The sequence below is a fragment of the Triticum aestivum genome, chromosome 4B, assembly GCF_018294505.1.
Source record: "Triticum aestivum cultivar Chinese Spring chromosome 4B, IWGSC CS RefSeq v2.1, whole genome shotgun sequence".
Taxonomy (NCBI): domain Eukaryota; kingdom Viridiplantae; phylum Streptophyta; class Magnoliopsida; order Poales; family Poaceae; genus Triticum; species Triticum aestivum.
Window position 1 is genome coordinate 171546350 of NC_057804.1, and position 20050 is coordinate 171566399.

Consider the following 20050-nt stretch of genomic DNA (forward strand, 5'->3'; position numbering starts at 1 on the left):
CCTCTCACTCGGGGGCTTAGCTGCAGCCCAGTGCTCGCCTAAGATATAAAAATCCTACCGAGTGAAGAGCAAACCTCTCACTCAGAGGCTTAGCTGCAGTCTAAGTACTCGCCTAAGTTATCAAAATCCCGCCGAGTGAAGAGCAAACCTCTCACTCGGGGGCTTAGCTGCAGCCCAGTGCTCGCCTAAGATATAAAAATCCTACCGAGTGAAGAGCAAACCTCTCACTCGGAGGCTTAGCTGCAGCCCTGTGCTCGCCTAAGTTATCAAAATTCTACCGAGTGAAGAGCAAACCTCTCACTCGGGGGCTTAGCTGCAGCCCAGTGCTCGCCTAAGTGGACTAAGGAATAAGTCGACTGCAGTAAGCGTCTTGCTTTGGGCCTGCAAAGACATTTTCGAGCCAAAAGCAATCTTATTCAAACACCAAGATCAAGTTGGGATCGATACCAAAAGGAACCGAAAGTGCTCAGGCACTAGACCTGTTAAAGTTTATCGGTTACAACTCCACTCGGCATACCAAGGCAAATTTAAAGCGTCGAGCTTAGAAGAAGTTTTTTACCCCTCCTGTGGAGGGCTGGAAGGTGCAACAAACTCATCAAGATCAATTCCATATGCGATCCGAGTGGCAGCCGCAAGGAAAGTTTCCATAAAGGACCTGAAGTCGTGTTTCTTGGTGTTGGCCACCCGGAGGGCCGCCAGCTTCTCTTCTCGGGCCAGACACAGAGCAACATCTGCACCGCAATGAGCCGAGGACTTTTTCCACTCCTGCACTCGACCAGGGATCGTGTTCAAGCGAGCCATCAGCGACTCGAGGTCATTCTTAAGTGTCTCCCCGGGCCAGAGCGTCGAGTCGATGCGAGATGTGGCAACCTTCAGCCTTGCAAGATAGTCCACGATAGCTGCAACACGGGACTCTAGTCGGAAAACATTCATGGCAACTTCGTCGTTCACCGGAGAATTGACGGGGTCGAGGTTTGGTTCCAGCCGGCTAGTTTCTTCTTCAAAGTTTTGACAAAATTCTGCAAGGACGATCACCGAGTCAAGGCGATGGTCGAATGGAAAAACCACGATTGGAAATGATTACCGAGCATAGAGGTTTACCTTCAAGCATAAGGAATAGCTTCTTGGGAAGACCACTCAGGAAGGACTCCAGATCATTTTTCTTCCCAGTCAACTTACTGACTTGGTCGGTCAGGGCAGCTTTATCAGTTTTCAGTCGACTGACTTCCTTGTTGGCGATCCCAAGAGCAGCTTTCAGATTGGTATTGTCTTGTTCAAGCTTGGTGACTGAAGCTAACTTCTCGTCAGCAAGCTTGATCTTCTCAGCTAATTCAAGGTCTTTTTTCTGTTGGGCCTCCCTTACCTTACCTGCAAGTTACAGCAAGATCAGATTTTGAAACAAACGAAGGGAAAAAGCAGTCATCAAGGTCTCACCAAACATACCTTTGGTCTCCTCCTTTGCCTTCATCAGATTCTCCTAAACCAGCTTCAAATTCAGCTCGAGCTGAATGTGCTTGTTTTCCAACTCAGAGTAGCGAGCCACAAGATCACAGGAGTTCTACGAAGAACCAATCGACTAAATGTCAAATATAATTCACTTCCGAGTGAAAAAGGAAAAATCACACGTTTCTAAGAGTACAGCCGAATACAAGCATTCGACCGTAGTCTCGGGGACTACACCCAGTGGGTGCACTCAGCGTGCCCCCACTAATCCTATTGAAGACAGAGTCGACCAGTCGACCGGTTTCCGAAATCAATTCGCCATAGTCGAATGATGGAAAGACTAAAATTATAAAGCCTAAGGACGACTGCCAGTAGTCGACCTTAGCCTCGGGAGCTACACCCAGTGGGTGCACTCAGCGTGCCCCCACTAATCCTATTGAAGACAGAGTCGACCAGTCGACCGGCTTTCGAAATCCATTCGCCATAGTCGAATGACGGAAAGACTGAAATTATAAAGCCTAAGGCCGACTGCCAGCAGTCGACCTTAGCCTTGGGGACTACACCCAGCGGGTGCACTCAGCGTGCCCCCGCTAACACGGAGTCTAAATCGACACATCCAGTGGGTGACTACCGTAGATGTTGGAAATAAAAGTTTTTGATAGCATATCTAACAGAACAGGCGATGGTCGACTGACCTGAACATTGCTTTGAAGGGCGGAACTGGCGTCGTAAGCTGCCTGGCTCGCATCCCGGATGGTCCTTAACTGCTCCATCATGATCCCTGCCTGGCGTATCGCCTCCTTCGCGGCGCCAGCTTGGTCCTCTGGGACGTGGTGCGTCGTGAAGAGGGAGGGCTGCTGAGCACTCGTCAGTGGATCTGCGAAGGACACAGTGTGTCGAGTGGTGTTCTCCTCCTCTGCAACCAGAGTCTTAGGCGCCGTCACATCCTGGGGCACCCTGCTGGCAGACGTTTTCCTACTCCTTCTGTGCTTCAGCGGTTCCTCATCTTCATCATCATCTGGGAGAGTGATAACAACATTGGGTGGAGCTACAGAGAAGAATCAGGATTATAGATCATAAGTCAGTCGACTAAAAACGGTGTTAAGAGTATAGTACCTGGTTTTGAGGTTGCTGCATCCTCCATCTCATGGTCATCAGCCCGGGCTGAGGTCTCAGAAGTAGCAGCACTGCAACTCCAAAGAATTAGTCGACTAACCCCAGCGCCAGCCAGAGATAAAGTTCGTACAAAATAAGAAGACTTAAGCAGCACGATTACCCTGATATGGTGGGGATGGACACCTTCATCTTCGGCAGGAGTTTGGTCGGCTTTGACGGAGCCACCCTGGGCTGCTTCGACGCCTTTTCAGTCGGCGCCGGAGAGGTGGTCCGAGGGCGCTTGGTCGACTGTGCAACGGTCGCAACCCCCTTGCCACGTTCAGTCGCAGGGTCGTGGACAAGCTTCGACCGCCTTTCCGAGCGCGGTGGTACGACCTCCTCCTCCTCTTCTTCCTCATCTTCAGCATCATCTTCATCACCGTCATCATCGTCATCGTCATCATCGTCCTCGGCAGCGTCCGAGTCCCACTCCTCCTCCTGGCTCTCGCCCCCACTCGCTTCACCCTCCTCAGTCGGAGCCTGTGCTCCATTGGGCATCGAGTACAGCTCGGTGAGGGCCTGATAGACATCAAGACAAAGATCAATCGACCGATTGGCAGAATAAACAGAAATGAATATGACAAGAATACAGTGGGGAGCTGAGCAGGCATACCTTGTTTGGATCACTGTGGTGGTCGAGTGGAGGAATCCTTCTGGCTCCGCGTGGGTTATCCTTGTTTCCGGTAACGGCGGCCATCCACCTTTCCAGAGTGGCATCGTCGACTGCTTCTGGATGGACCCGAGTCTCATCCTCAGTCCCACAGTACAACCACATGCAATGGCTCCGGAACTGAAGGGGCTGGATACGACGCCTAAGGAAAACCTCCAGGAGATCCATGCCCGTCACTCCCTCCCGAACCAACTGTACTACGCGCTCCATCAACATCTTCACGTCGGCTTTCTCCTCCGGAATCAACTTCAGAGAGGAGGGCTTGTTCACTCGGTCCATGGTAAACTGAGGGAGTCCACTCGACTGCCCCGGCGTCGACTGATCCTGGCAGTAGAACCAGGTCGACTGCCAGCCTCTGAGTGACTCGGGAAATGTCATGGCTGGGAAGGTGTTCTTGTTCCTCACCTGGATCCCCAGGCCCCCACACATTTGGACAACTCGGGTTCTTTCGTCGCCTGGGCTCACCTTCTTCACGGTCTGAGAGCGACACGTGAATATATGCTTGAACAAGCCCCAGTGCGGTCGACAGCCCAGAAAACCCTCACACATGGACACGAATGCGGCAAGATAGGCGATAGAATTCGGGGTAAAGTGGTGGAGTTGCGCTCCAAAGAAGTTCAAGAAACCACGGAAGAAAATACTCGGCGGCAAAGAAAATCCGCGGTCGACATGGGTAGCCAGCAGCACGCACTCACCTTCCTCCGGCTGGGGCTGCCATTCTTTCCCCGGAAGCCTTGCAGCTCCATGAGGGATCAGGCCCTCATTGGCCATGTCGAGGAGGTCCTTCTCCATGATGGTCGACTGGATCCAATCTCCCTGGACCCAGCCCTTCGGCAGGCGGGATCTAGACGAAGACCCGCCGCGGCTGGTGGATCTCCCCTTCGCCTTCTCCGTCGCCGACGCCTTCTTCGCACGTTCCAGCGCCGCCGTCTTCTCCTTGGCCATGATTGCCGGTGAGATGCGCGAGGAGAAGTTGTGCGGAGGCGAGAGCGAGCGCGTTGGGCGGAGACGAAGGGAGCAGAGAAAGAGAATGCTGAGGCAGTGTTCAAAAAACCCTCGCCGGGCGCATTTATAAGGTCCCTTCCGAGTGGATGACAGGTGGGCCCGATCGATCTAATCATATCCTGGAACAGTTATGCAGGCGGGATACGTGGCGAAGAAAGCGGCGCGGGGATCGAGGCGTCTATGTCCCGTCCCATCCGAACGCCGCGGTCCGCTCCGCTTCGCGCGTTTCCCCAAATTTCGCATCCCGCGGAATCCGCGAACGGCAGATCGGTCTGTCAGGCGCGGAATTTCCTGCGATCCATCGCTCGGAAATCGTCGAAGCCCGAAAGATCACTCGACGAAAGAAAAGAATGGATCGAGTCGATTGAAGACAAGTTGCTCACTATCAACGAAGAGATTCTTTGGTCCAGAACAACGCACGACCAGTGTGCAAAGGTTAATCAGAAACAACATCAACTCCTTCCTCACTCGAAGCCTCAATCCATTCGGGGGCTAATGATGGAGTCATGTACCTAGGGTAGGGTCACAGACCTGATCTAAGTACCCTGCCCAAGGACACCCTTAGAAGAGGTCACCTTCCAGTCGACCAACGAGGGACCCACTCGACTGACTTGAAGGACTCGACCACGAAGACTCACTCGACTACCAGGAGTTCAAAAGGCACTCTGCACTGCAACGGCCTGTAGTTAAGTAGACTTTATGGTAGTTAAGACACTTTATGTGGGACGTTACCAGTAACGCCTCGGACTTAATGTCCCTTAAACCCTTCATTACGTGGGCTGGCTGGGGTCCTGGCGCACTCTATATAAGCCACCCCCCTCCAGAGGCAGAAGGGTTCGGCACCCTGTAACTCATATACACACAATCCACTCGACCGCCTCCGGGCTCCGAGACGTAGGGCTTTTACTTCCTCCGAGAAGGGCCTGAACTCGTACATCTCTTGTGTTTACAACTTCTCCATAGCTAGAACCTTGCCTCTCCATACCTACCCCCCACTCTACTGTCAGACTTAGAACCACGACACGCCGCCCGTCCCAACTCCGACCGGCCAGCCACCCCCAAGCTCGCGCTCGAGCCCCTCGGCCACGACGACTAGCCGGACGGCCAGCGCCCTGTGGTGGAGGGGAAGGTGGTGCGTGGTGGGCCTCTGGCCGCATCCGCAAAGGTAGAGGGAGGGGAAGGGAAGGGGAAGGGACCAGGGCGGAGATGGACTCGTCGGCCGCCACCCCCGCAGCCAGCCGGTCACCGAAGCGGCGAGGAGGCTGTGGCAGCCCGGCGGCAACCGCGTCGGCGTCCAATCGGTCCTCCTCCACCGCCAAGTCGGCCCAACTGCAAGCGCGCGTCGTAGCAGGGGCGGACGGGGGCAGAGCAGGGGAGGGCGAGGGGCGAGGAGACAGGGGGAGGGCGACCGCACCGGCCAGGCGCGGAGCGCCGGCGGGCACGACGGGAGAGGAGGGGGGCGGGGGAGAGGCGGCAGAGGCTGGCGTTGTCCCCGGCGTCGTCCCCACAGTCGCCATCCCAATCGGCCCCTTCCTTGAAGTTGTTCCAACTAGGCCAAATGGTAAATTCAAAACAAATAGGAAAAAAGCAAAAAATCTGTTTTTTTTTTCACTGGAGATGACCAATGTGCTAGGAGCGTGAAAATTTTCATGGTGAAATGGCATTCGAGTAGCTCTAGAAAATAAAAAAAACAGCTTTCAAAGAAACTTCAAAAAAGGCATTTTGGAGACATGTTTTGCTTCTTTTGTTTGTCCAGAGTTCCTCGGATGTCATTTCAGCACGAAAATTTGAGAAAAAACCTCCATAGCCACTGCTCCAATCGCACACACACCGTCTTGAACAACGGTTGGTACTTCGTTTGTTGCACTCCCTCCTTCCCAAAATATAAGGCACGCTTGATTTTGCACGGTCTTCGATGTACAACTTTGACTGTTAATACATATAAAAATGCATGGATTGAATAGGTATAACTACTAACGTCAAATTTTACTTGCAAAACAGTTTTATCCATGTATATTTATACTAATTTAGTGGACATACAATGAGTGAAAATTATAGTCAAAGTTATGCGATGAAGACCAGAAAAGTCAAAGCTCGCCTTATATTTTGGGAAGGAGGGAGTAACATAGACCATGTAAGAAGCAAGTATGTACATCAAAATAACTTGCTGAGGAGAAGCATTGTTGTCATTAAAAACCAAATCATTTCTCATAGCCAAAGCAACCAAATTAAAGCATATGCTCTCATCCTTATTAGTCTTGAACCTATTTGGAATACCATCTAATGAATGACCAAAAATATTGGCAACACTTGTGGCGGATACAAATTTGACACAATTTAGATGACTGACCACATAGAACGTGCAAACTTACATTGGAAAAAGAGGTGTTTGATTGTCTTGTCATGAGTAACATCACTTTTTACTCCCTTGCCAGTTGCGTCCAGCGAGATTATCTTTGGTTAACACAACTCCCCTACAAAGATACCACATGAAGATTTTCATTTTTAGTGGAATCTTGGACTTCTAAATTTTTTTGTTATTACTCATTGGTACCTTTGAATGTGTGATTGCACGGTACATAGAGCCTATAGTGAATGACCCTGATGTAGTAAGGTTCCAGCAAAACACATCTCAGCCTTGTGTCAGGTTAACTGAATCCAGCCGGGATAAAAGATTATGCCATGACACAAGTCAGTGGCCAACCAAATCATGCCTGAACAAAATATTCACCGGAGATGAACTGAGCACCTGCGCGATAGGATTATTCTTGTTGCGAGCAATATTGTACAAGGCTGGATATTATTCTTGGAGACTAGCATTGCCAAGCCAAATGTCTTCCCAGAAATGAATCTCTGACCCATCCTTTATCGTGAAAAACCCAAAGCGAAAAGAGATGTTTCTTTGCTACCATTAGGCCGGCCCAGAAGCGCGAGTCGTCAGGTTTTCAGAATGCCTGAGATACTGCCTTTTGGCCTAGATACTTGTTGGGCAGCATGATTTGCCAAACACCATCCTCAGTAAAAAGTTTGAACAACCATTTAGTGAGTAGGGCCTCATTGTTGACCTGCAAGTCATGAATTCCAAGGCTATCTTGGTCTTTCCGCCTACAAACCACGCTTCATTTGGCTAATCTATATTTTTTGTTTTCACCATCTCCTTGCCAGAAAAATCTGGATCTAAAATAGTCCAGTCTTTGTAGGACCCCTTTTTGGAGTTGGAAGAAAGAAAGAAAGTATATAGAGAACCATATTTTTAAGGACAAAGTTAATCAAAACCAGTCGTCTTTCAACTAATAGCAGCTTGCCTTTCCAACTGCTCAACCGTTTCTCTAGATGCCCTCTACATGATTCTACTCCGTAATGGTGAGGCGCCAATAATGAATCGTTATTCCCAGATATTTAATTGGGAATTGACCATGCGCGCAACGAAATAGGTTGGCATAATCGGCCGCAGCCTCAATGGCAAAACAATTCACTTTTATGGAAGTTTATTTTGAGATCCGACATTTTTTTCAAACGCTGAAAGCAAGAGTTTTAAGTTTCGAGCCTTGTCCAGATCATGTTACGTAAAAGAATTGTGTCGTCGGTATATTGCAAATAGAGAGGACACCATCCACAAGGTGTGCCACTACTCCTGCAATCTGATTGTCTTGCTTCGCACGTTCAATCAGAATAGCCAACGTGTCAGCAACAATGTTAAATAACATTGAGGACATGGGGTCACCCTGTCGTGGTCCCTTTTTGTCTGAAAGTGACCTACATCATCATTGATTTTTATGGCCACACTACCTCTAGTTACAAAATTTTGGATCTACTAACGCCATTTCTCAGAGAAACCCTTCATCCGAAGGCCTGTTGGAGAAAAGACCATTTGACCTTGTCATAGGCTTTTCCTCATGTTTTTTCGGTGCATTCCGTGGACGGTCTCTTGCAGGACTACAACACCATCGAGTATATTCCTTCCTCTACTCATGTTTTTTCATTGGAACTAACGTGGCATGGCTTATTTAGGGTTGTAGGAGTCCGTTATAGAAAAAAAAGACACCGATGTACTCGTGTTTCACAGATTTTTATTGCTAGACCGTCATCCATATCGGGAACACATAGCCTTAGAGCAGTACATATCCAATGTATTTCATACCTATACTTGCTAAAGTGAACACCATATACAGATTCAGTGTGTAGCCCTAGAGTAGTACATGCAAGAAGTTGGAAGCTCTATATAAAAACAAAATCATTACAATAAGTACAAATTGCTCAATATATAACGCAAACCCCCACCTGGATATGTAATTTTGGTATAACCATAGCCAGTCAATTCCCAAACATATTTGATATACCCACCGGCGGTGGGGGATTAAAAGCCACTTAAACAATATGCATAGAAGATGAGCGGATGGACATGAGAGAAAGACATGATGAATTTTCTCCTCATTACAATAGAACACTTCTTAATGACATTCCAAATTAAAGAATAATCTTATTACGCAGCGACCTGCTAAGAAATTGATGATAACAAAAGAATAATGCCTTTCGGTTGTATGTAACTGTGCATCCTTCTTGCGAAGGCTAGGTGTTATACAATGCAGCGGCCTGCTAAGAAATTGCTCTTTTAGTTTCTATTCCCTCCGTCCGAAAATACTTGTCATCAAAATGGATAAAAAGAGATGTATCTAGAACTAAAATTCATCTAGATACATCCCTTTTTATCCAGTTTGATGACAAGTATTTTCGGACGGAGGGAATAGAATTTATTAATTTTGTCAAGATTAATCTTAATGAACCTAATTATGCTAGGATATATACTGGATGATAAAGTAGAAGAGACTATGTTTGGCAGGCTGTCCCTTCATCCTAACCCTTTAAAGATTGACATATACACTTCTCCTTTACCTGTTTGCATTTTCAGTTTGGAAATGTGGTACAACACAATATTGGTCCTCCTGACTGGGAATATGAAGAATGCACAGATTGCACTCGACGCTCTTTCCATATGGTAACATCCATATTGACATTAGTTCCACACATGGTCTAACTATCCATGGATATTATCTTATGTTCTTACTGTCACATTCAAATACATGAAGTAATTAATCAGTGTTGAGTGTTTTGTATTTGTGAAATACATAGCCTTAACATCAATGGATGGGAGCTGATGATTTCAGTAGGATTTTTGGGTGCAACCGGGTATAACTTCTTGATCTTCAGCCTGCATTTCATTAATTAGCTGATATTGTGGTTCAATCATGAGCATTCCTCAAAACAGAACAAAAATCATGAGGCCACAATGATTGTTACAGAGTGCGAGTGGCAAATGAGCTTGGTGCTGGAAGTGCGAGGAGGGCCAAGTTCGCCATCGCCAATGTGGTCATCACTTCCTTCTTCATCGGATTTGTGTTGTTTGTATTCTTCCTTTTCTTCCGCGGGAACATCGCGTACATGTTTACCGAGAGCCGAGCAGTAGCTGGTGCGGTGGCCGACCTTTCGCCTCTCCTGGCATTCTCTATTCTGCTGAACAGTGTTCAACCAGTGCTATCAGGTTAGCTTCACCATTTTATTGTTACTACTCCCTCCGTTCCAAATTACTCGTCGTGGTTTTAGTTCAAATTTGAACTAAAACCACGAAGACTAATTTGGAACGGAGGGAGTATAAGGTAGACACACACGATGAACATCAGTATAGGTCTGTTTTCTATCTGAAATAACATCACTCTCTTGTTTGACTACCTGCAGGCGTTGCTGTTGGTGCGGGCTGGCAAAGTGCGGTCGCCTATGTTAACATCACATCCTACTACATGATTGGCATCCCACTTGGGGTAGTGCTTGGTTACATTGTCGGATTTCAAGTTAAGGTAATTACACAGATAATTAGTCCCTCACACCATTACCATGGTGCGTCATCTTCTCTCCGATTTGTGTTTGCAACTATATAAATGTTTTAAAAAATCAGGGCATTTGGATTGGGATGCTGGTAGGCACACTGGTTCAAACTGTTGTACTTGTGTTCATAACACTTGGGACTGACTGGCAAAAACAGGTACGTAACAATGATCATTTTGTCTGATCTTCACTTTGTCGCCTTAGTCTTGAGTTGATACTCATCAGATTTTATTATTTTTATTTTAAAAAAAAAGAAGGATGTATCCCCGGCCTCTGCATCTGGACGATGCATGCAACCATATTATTAATTATTCACAAAGTTCATACAACGTGATACATCAATAAGCCTGAAGACATCATCTTGACAACGTTGTTGCTATTACTATCCCCTTGATGAAGGTGTGCCGAATGTCCGGACCTAATACCAAACATACATCGCATCAAAGCCTAACATCTAAAGCTGGGTGTTCCATCCAAGCCACTACCTAGATTGGGTCACACACCGGTCGGCAAACTCCCAGTGAGCACCGCACACTGCATGACGCCACACAACTTCCTCCTCCTGCGCGAGTCCATCTCCGCGCATCGGACGCCGAGTCTCCAGTGCGCCATGCCGCCGAGACCCACCGTCGACGATACGGTAGGTGCCACACCGCTCCACCTACATGCCATCTCGCGTCGACTCCGAACTACCAGCAACTCCACCACCTTGAGCAGTCCCCGGCCGACGCCTTCAAGAAGGAACACGACACCAAAGTGCCATCGTCGCCCAAACAGAGAACAGAGACTTTCGCCTGTGCTCATGGCAGAGGTAGGGGGCGTTGGATCCACACCAAAGCCTCCAGGAAGGGAATCGGCACTGAGGGCGTCGACTTTGGTGCGGCCGCCACGCCGGCCTGGAGTTTCCCCCGGATCCATGCCCACCCGCCAGATCCATCTAGGCAGTACTGCCGTCGACCGTAGTCGCTAAGTACCATAGCCAGCACGAACCGGAGTAGATCGAGTCGAAGACGACGCCTCCCATGGAACTCTGGTCGGCCATCGAGGGGCCGCCGCAGCGCCGCCGGCTCCACGTCACCCACGTAGCCGTGGAAGGCCCCCCATCTGCACCCGTGGGTGCCGTCCTCCAGGCAGGCCACACCGCACGCCACCGATCGAGGCCGCCGCCCCGAGATCCGATCTGCCAGCCGCCGCTGCGCCATGAGAGACAGACCACATATGTGTCCGCGCACCGCACGCACTCCCGCACGCCTTACACGCTCGCCGTGCATCCCCAGCGCAAGCTCGCCAGGCGACCACGCGCTTCCATGGCGGACGCCCCGCAACGCCCGAACACCATAAGAGGGAGAATCGGAGTGCCCCGCCGCCGTCGCCGCTGCGCGGGCTTGCGTCGGCTTTGCCCGCCAGTACCTGCTGGCAACGGCGAGGGGAGGGAGATCTAGCAAGGAGGGAGTTCGCCCGGCGACTAGGGTTCCACCCGGGTCGCCTGCGTGGTGGGCGACACAGGCCTCGTAGGTTTTTCTAGGATGGGCCTTCGATCTCCAAACAAGGGACACCGAGGAGCCCGATACTCATCAGATAATACATAGCTAAGCTATAGACGCGCCGTGTTTTCCCTCTGGTTAGGGTTTTGTTCTCGCGCTGGCGATTCTGTCGCCGCCGTCGAGTTGCCTGGTTGTCCCTGTCGCTGACAATGCCTTGTTCGACGCGTGATCGCGCTGGCGGGCAGATCAACGGAGTAGGGTTCTTATCTCAAGTCACCCGTGTTGTAGTACATCGGGTAAGGAAATCTTCATGGATACCGCCGAGAGGTCTGATCGGGCAGAGGTGAGCGATGTTGAGAAGATGATGTAGGAGCTAGGGCTGACAGAGGAGGACTTGGATGATGTAGTCTTCAAGGACAAGGATGCACCACCAGAGGTGGTCCGCTGGGTGGCTTTGGCTAGGGTTCATACCCCGAAAACCTACAGCCAAACGTGGTTCTACCGAAATATGAGATCAACTTGGGATCTAGCACAAGAAGTCAAGTTCAGACCACTTGAGGACTAACCTTTACACAATCCAATTCTCATGTCTTGGAGATTGGGAGATAGTAATGAATGATGGTCCATGGCACTTCCGGGGAGATGCGGTGATCATGAAACCCTATGATGGAGTGACTAAGCCGTCGACGATCAAGATGGATACTATCGAGATATGGGCGCAGATTCATGATGTCCCATATTTATATGCCCACCTCGTACCATCCTTAGCTGCTAAATTGGGGGAGGTATTGTATGTTGAACCACCCTCTCAAGACTTTGCGGGGAACTTCTACCGAGTCTGGATAAGAATTGTGGTAACAAAACCGCTGAGGAACCATGTATCCATGATACGCGATGCGAGGCGACAGATCTATCGAGTGAAATACGAAAAGCTTCCTGATTGGTGCGGGGTGTGTGGGATGCTTGGTCATCTGTACAAGGAACATGGCACGGGAATTCATCCTCCGTCGGCTCTTGTCTTTAAGGAGTTGCGTGCTGAGTGGTTCATGCAGACAGGCCGTGGACCTGGCGGGGTCGAGGCCGTAGGGGCGGCAGAAGAGGAGGACGGAGCGGAGGGCGTGGCCCAGCACCTGCACCAAGTACACATGAGGGTTTTGATGAGGAGCCTAGCTTGGACGAAACTACAGAGTACACCACAACATCACATGGGGGAAGTGGTATAACAGCTGGGTCGGACACTGCAATGGAAGATCCTTCCTGGAAGAGGAATGATAGGATGGAGCTAGGTAGCAACTCTACGGCCATGCCGCTTATGCATGATACTAGTGCAGAGGAGGAACGACTGGCTCTTGTTCCAGCAGGGACTTCAGTGGCCAGCCCACCTGTTAAAAGAGATCCAAAAAAGCCAAGGACTGAATTTGATGGAAGAGAGGGACACAATAGCATTGTTAAAACTCTGGCGGGCTCCCTCGAGGGGCGCCGCCAAGCCCAATGAGTGCATTTTGTTGGAATTGTCGCGGTGCGGGTAAACCTGCGACAGTTCGAGAAATTCGCGATTTCGCGATGAAGTTTACCCCTACCATGCTCTGTATCGTTGAGACCCAGATTAGTGGGGCACGTGTAGAAGCTCTTGCTAGTTCTCTTGGCTTTGATCACTCATATGCTGTAGACAGTCAAGGAAGAAGCGGTGGGATTGGAATGTTTTGGAATTACTGTACCAAACTTGAGATTTTAGGCGACTCTTGCTACCATATAGATGCTAAGATTGAGGAGGCAGGTCAAGAGCCGTGGTGTATTACGTGTGTGTATGGTGAGGCACAGACACAACTTAGGCACCAGACTTGGGATCTCATGAAAGACATCAACACTCTTAGCGACCTGCCATGGCTTTGTTTTGGAGATTTCAATGAAGTGCTGCAACCAAATGAACACGAAGGTGTAGCCAACAGAAGCAACACCCAGATTCAGAGTTTTCGGGATACAGTGGATATCTGTATGTTGATGGACTTAGGTTACCAAGGCCGTTTTTGGACTTTCGAGAAGAAGGTAGCAGGGGGCTCTTATACCCGGGTGCGTTTGGATAGAGCCTTGGCAAGCTCGACGTGGGTAGCCCGATTCCCGCAAGCAGTACTCAATCACCTGACCTCGGCCACGTCTGATCATGGACCAATCTTGTTACAGTTGGATCCAACTCAGAATCATGCTACACCAAAGAAACCCTTCAGATACGAGGTGATGTGGGAATCACATGAATCTTGGAGGGACACAATCTCTAGTAGTTGGAATGCAGCAGATGCAGGCTATGGCGTGGGAGACTTTCGGGACAAGCTGTTGAAAATAACTATAGAATTGTCTAGGTGGTGCAGGGATACCTTTGGCAATGTCCGGAAAGAAATAAAACAAATCAAGGCCCAGCTAGAGACCTTACGCAATGACCCGGTGCGCATAAGTCCTTCACATCCTGAGTTGAAACTTAACGAGAGATTGGCCGAACTCTATCACAGAGAGGAGCTCATGTGGAGGCAGAGATCTCGGCTAGAATGGCTATCAGCTGGTGACAGGAACACTAAGTTCTTTCATATGAGGGCTAGTATGCGGCGTAAGAAGAATATGATCCGAGCGCCCACTAATGCTCTCGAAGTTCACACAGAGGACCCTGCGGAGCTGAAAAGCATGGCTCTGAACTTTTATAAAACGTTGTACACATCGGAGGGGGTGCAGGGAGTGGATGAGGTGTTGAGGCATGTGCCCAGGAAGGTATCTCCGGAGATGAATGAGTCTTTGTGCGCGCCTTATACAAATAAAGAGATAAAAGATGCTTTGTTTCATATGTTCCCAACAAAAGCTCCAGGACCAGACAACCTTCCTGCTCAGTTCTATCAGCGGCACTGGGACATTTGTGGGGATGAAGTAAGTGCGGTGGTCATGCGTATCATTAAGGGAGAGGAGAGCCCGGAAAGCATTAATGACACTGTCTTAGTATTAATCCCTAAGGTAACACAACCCTCATCTCTGTCACAGTTTAGACCTATCAGTCTTTGCAATGTATTGTACAAAATTGCATCAAAGGAGGTGGCAAACAGGCTTAAAGTTATTCTCCCAGAAATTATATCCGAGGAACAGTCGGCCTTTGTGCCTGGTAGACTGATTACAGATAACATCATCAGTGCATATGAGTGCTTGCATTTTATGAAGAGAAACATGTCTAAAACCAATAGTTACTGTGCTCTGAAGTTGGACATGATGAAGGCGTATGATAGGTTGGAATGGGATTATTTACAAGGTACAATGACCAAATTGGGCTTTTCTCAAGCCTGGGTGGATGTTGTTATGGGTATGGTAAGATCTGTGTCGTTTTCAGTTCTCTTCAATGGTGAAAAGCTAGGGCAATTCAAACCAACACGAGGTATTCGGCAGGGAGATCCTATTTCCCCTTATCTATTCTTACTTGCAGCAAAGGGCCTTTCGTGCCTACTAAAATCCAGTTCTCAGTCATCAGCTCTAAGTGGTGTTAAGGTGGGTCCCACAGCTCCTCAGGTGAACCACCTTCTATTTGCAGATGATAGCCTGCTATTATTTAAGTCTAGTATTGAGGGGGCAAATGTGGTGTCAAACCTACTGAATGTTTACTGTAATGCTTCTGGCCAGAGAATTAACAATGTCAAATCCTCTATATTCTTCAGTAAGGGATGTCCCAATAGTACCAAGCAGCAAATCAAAGATATCCTTGGAGTTCAGAACGAATCCCTGAGCGAGAAATATCTGGGGATGCCTACAGAAGTTGGACAATCCAAGAATGGCACGTTTAAGTATTTAAGAGATAGAGTGTGGGAGAAAATTCGAGGATGGATGCAAAAACTTCTCTCAGCTGCAGGCAAAGGGGTATTAATAAAATCTGTAGCTCAAGCCATTCCGGTGTTTTCCATGTCTTGCTTCAGGCTACCAAGAGGGTTGTGTGATAATGTGACGTCAACCATTAGACAATTCTGATGGGGCAGCAAGCAAGGAAAAAGAAAACCATGTTGGGTGTCATGGGATGTGATGACAAGGCCTAAAAACTTGGAAGGACTGGGCTTCCGGTTCCTTGAAATCTTTAACCTAGCTCTCTTGTCAAGACAGGCTTGGAAGTGTTTAGAGGAGCCTCATTCCCTGAGTGCGAGAATTTTGAAGGCTGCTTATCATCTGGAATGCTCAATCCTCGAAGCAGAGTTAGGGGCTCACCCCTCTCAGATTTGGCGTGCTATTCTGGATGGAAGGGGAGTCATCAAACAGGGAATCATTCGAAGAATTGGGGATGGACGGACAACCAAGATATGGCACCATAATTGGTTACCACGACCTGGGCTGATGAGACCAATTTCCTCGCTGATTCATGACCTAGTTGCTGATCTTATTGATGCAACTCGGCTTCCTGGAAGGAGGAGTTGGTAAGGCAGATTTTTGTTCAGTTAGATGCTGAAGTGATCCTGAGGATACCCATATGCACCAGGCAATTGGATGACTTCTGGGCTTGGGCGGAGGACCCAAAGGGCCGGTTTTATGTTAGAACGGCATACAAGATGATATACAGAACAAAAATGGGTAGAAAAGAATGGCTAGAGGAAGCGGAGAGCTGGTCAAACTTGCAAGCACAGAAGAAAGGTTGGTCGGATCTTTGGAATTTAAAGGTGCCCTCGAAGCTTAAAGTTTTTGCATGGAGGCTAGCCCAACATTCCTTACCAACAGGGGACGTACTCCAGAGTCGTAATATGGCAACTATGGACGTGTGTGCTATTTGTGGTGGTCAAGACAGCTGGAGACACGCCCTACTTGAGTGTGCACTCGCCAGATGCACCTGGGCGCTGTCGAAGGAGGATATGGTGCAACACTTGGCCTCAAACCATGACACTGGTGCTAGACGGTGGCTACATTCCATGTCAGATGCTCCTCCAAATGATGAATTCAGACTCTTGATCGTTACAGCTTGGGCGATCTGGCATACGCGGCGAAAGGCGATCCATGAAGGTATTTATCAGACTCCACATGCCACCAATGGTTTCATATCTAGCTACTTATCAGATATCGAGTTCCTTGAGCAACCTCGAGTCGCAAAAAGGAACGCACCAGAGCCCAGGTCGATGAACTGGATTCCTCCTCCTGACCAACACTTCAAAGTGAATGTATATGCGGCCGTTGCAAGGCTCGGTGGACTTGGCGCAGTTTCTGCAATATGCCGAGACGGTTTAGGAGCTTTCCAGGGAGCTTCAGTGTTAATTTTAGCCAATATGGATGAACCCGAAATTCTAGAAGCACTGGCGATACGTGAAGCGATGGCCCTCTCTGAAGATCTGTATGTGCAGGACATTGCAATCGCCTCGGAATGTAAAATGGTGGTGGAAGCTATCAAGTCAGGTACCTCGGCTGCTTATGGAGCAATTGTACTTGAGATCAAAGACCGAACTAGGTCCTTTTCTTCTTGTCAAATTTGTCATGAATTTGAAACCTCGAATGTCGAGGCTCACAAACTTGCAAAGCATGCCTTAAATTTGAGGACCGGTCGCCATGTCTGGTTAGGCCACCCCGGAAACCTTGTTTTCGTCCATGTAAACATTGTGACGGTTGAATAAAGCTTTGTGGATTTGCCTAAAAAAACAAATCAGATAATACATATGTGTAGGATAAAAGGCGAGATACTAAATTATGTGTGTGTTTTAACCCCCATGCAGGTAAAGATTGCTCATGAGAGGCTGAAGAGATGGTACATGGACGAGGACACAAGATTGCAAGGTTCGGCTGGAAAATAACCCGTCCTGATAGCTTCAACCATTCAACACTTCTATCAGCATTTCAAGAACAAATTGGCACAAACAACTTCAGCACACGCGTATGATTAGTTTGATCTTTTTTTATGTAATAACAAGCATGGTGTTGTGCTGCTGTGATGTGCATGAGTTCAAAATCTATCTATGCTCTGTGAACAAACGAATTTGAGTAAAATGCATATTTTTGTTTCGAGAAGGAAGATGTATCCCCGGCCTCTCCATCTACACAATGCATGCATCCATTTTGTTAATTATTCACAAAGCCTTACAAGGTAATACATCAGTAAGCCTGAAGCCATCATCTTGGCAACACATGTCGCTACTCCGATCACCATGATGAAGGGGTGCCGAATGGAGCTTAATACCAAACAGACATCACACCAACACCAAACATCTGATGGGGGTGCCCCATCTGAGGGAGTCTTGAATTCGGGGGTTCTCAGATGTCCGACCCAGGAGTATGGGCCGGGTTGCATGGGTCGTATAGGATCAAGGTGAAGATTATCTACCGTGTCCGGATGGGACATCTCAATGCGTGGAAGGCAAGAATAGAGTCCGGAAGTTTCCTTACCTGATAAACTAACCTTGTATAAACCCTAGACCCCCCTCTGGTGTGTATATAAACTGGAGGGGTTAATGTGTAGAGGGCAACTTTCATCCTCATTGGAATCTTCATAGGCTAGACATCTAGGGTTAGCCATTACGATCTCGAGGTAGATCAACTCTTGTAATCTTCATACTCGACAATTATAATCAAGTAGGAGTAGGGTCTTACCTCCATTAAGAGGGCCCGAACCTGAATAAATATCGTGTCCCCTGGCCTCCTGTTACCATTGGTCCTTAGACGCATAGCTTGGGCCCGCCCTACATGAGATCTGCCGGTTTTGACACCGACATTGGTGCTTTCATTGAGAGCTCCGCTGTGCTGTCTGCGAAAAGCGATCCATGGCTCGCCTAGTCATCAACGACAATATCACTTTCGGAGGGTACCTGGCTTTGGGGCAGACCCTCCGGTTCGGCGGTTTTACCATGAGGGCCCGCGCGGCCATCAAGCCCGCAACTCCTCTCACGCCTATCGGACAACGTCCTCGTATTGGCCCCAAGTACTCGAAAAAATTGGATCCAACAGATGTTTCGTCTTTAAATGAACTGCTCGACCGCATCACCGCCCTGGGGGTCTCAACGGACTATGATCGGATCGGGCTCAAGCCCGACCAGAGGGAAATTAATCACCCACCGATCACCCACTTCGTGGCGATCGTCGAGGAACCGGACACTCACGCCTCCCCTCCCATATTGAGGACCAAGTATGTTCGGGTCCCCGAATCCCCTGAGACGGATACTTCCCCTTCGGAAGGGACTTTACTCCCGCCGGACTCTGGTTTAGCTGTAGGATTGCAAGAGCCTTTGCGCTCAACTGGACCCGAACCGGTCACTTCAGAAGCCATACCGGCTCCGAACACGGAGGTGGGACAGGATCTAAAATTTAACCCACCCACCCACCACAATCTATACTCTCCAAGCAATTCAGGTCCACTAGATATATACGACCTGATGTATGTGCGGCAGCAGCCCCAGGAAACGGTCCATCACTTTTGGGCCAGATTCCTGCTTGTTAAAAACAAGATCAAGGACTTTCCGGACGACGATGTGGTTTCGGTCTTCCGTCGTAACTGTACAGACGAAGGGATATGGAATTCCCTCGACCGTCGCCACATACAGAGCTTCACGGAATTATCGCACGTAGTACAAAAGTACTGTGTGATGGAAATCATATGGAGGGCCCAGAAAACTCAACTGGAGCCCGCCACCTCGACGCAGTGTGCGGCCCGGGCTAAAAGAATATACCCCGGCGGGTCAACCGACCATCGAGCTATGGGCAGGAAAAACAAGCCCTTCACGAAACATAGGTCTGTTCTTGACGAACTATTGGAGAAACCCTGCCCGATCCATACTACTCCGCACTCAGTCCCAACTCATAGCCTCCGGGCATGCTGGGTACTCCGACAGGTAGCAAAAAGTGGAGAGGCCATCCTCACCATAGCTCCAGAAGGATACTCACCGGAGATGGACAGCTTTAATGTCCTAACAGTCTCCGAGACTTTCTCTTCTACAAACCGACGTAAATGGGCACTTCAAGACCTCGCCGAAGTCCATCAAGTTACCGCACTGAGCCCATGGAACGACACGGCGATAACCTTTACAGTCGAAGACGAACCAAAGGCTCGGTCCATCCGAGCAACTGCCGCCTTGGTACTAAACCCCATCTTTGATGGTTTCCGGCTTACCCAAGTACTCATGGACGGCGGTAGTGGACTTAACATCATCTATGAGGGCACATTCGACAAGATGCAGATGGATAGGCGCATCGAGCAAAGCAACACCACCTTTCAAGGTATTATCCCCAGCCGAGAGGCACACTACTCTGGAAAAATCAAACTGGATGTGGTGTTCAGTACACCAGAAAACTATAGATCCGAAGAATTGCTCTTCCATGTGGTCCCCTTTAACAGCGGGTATCACGCTATCCTCGGCCGGGATGCTTTCTCGCACTTTCAAGCTATACCCCATTATGGGTACATGAAGCTCAAAATGCCCGACCCTAATGGAAT

At 48.9% G+C, this 20050-nt stretch overlaps 1 protein-coding gene across 1 annotated transcript in view; it reads left to right on the top strand.

The window, feature by feature from the left end:
- The window catches only part of LOC123091631 (protein DETOXIFICATION 21), a 33175-nt gene extending 15537 nt beyond the window's left edge, over window positions 1–17638 (top strand). The window contains exons 3-8 of the mRNA XM_044513197.1: window positions 9183–9269; window positions 9404–9460; window positions 9574–9812; window positions 10007–10125; window positions 10224–10310; window positions 17343–17638. Of these exons, the coding sequence (XP_044369132.1) occupies window positions 9183–9269; window positions 9404–9460; window positions 9574–9812; window positions 10007–10125; window positions 10224–10310; window positions 17343–17420 (667 nt within the window). The 3' untranslated portion in view covers window positions 17421–17638. The remainder of the gene's footprint in view (window positions 1–9182; window positions 9270–9403; window positions 9461–9573; window positions 9813–10006; window positions 10126–10223; window positions 10311–17342) is intronic.
- Window positions 17639–20050: the final 2412 nt, after the last annotated feature.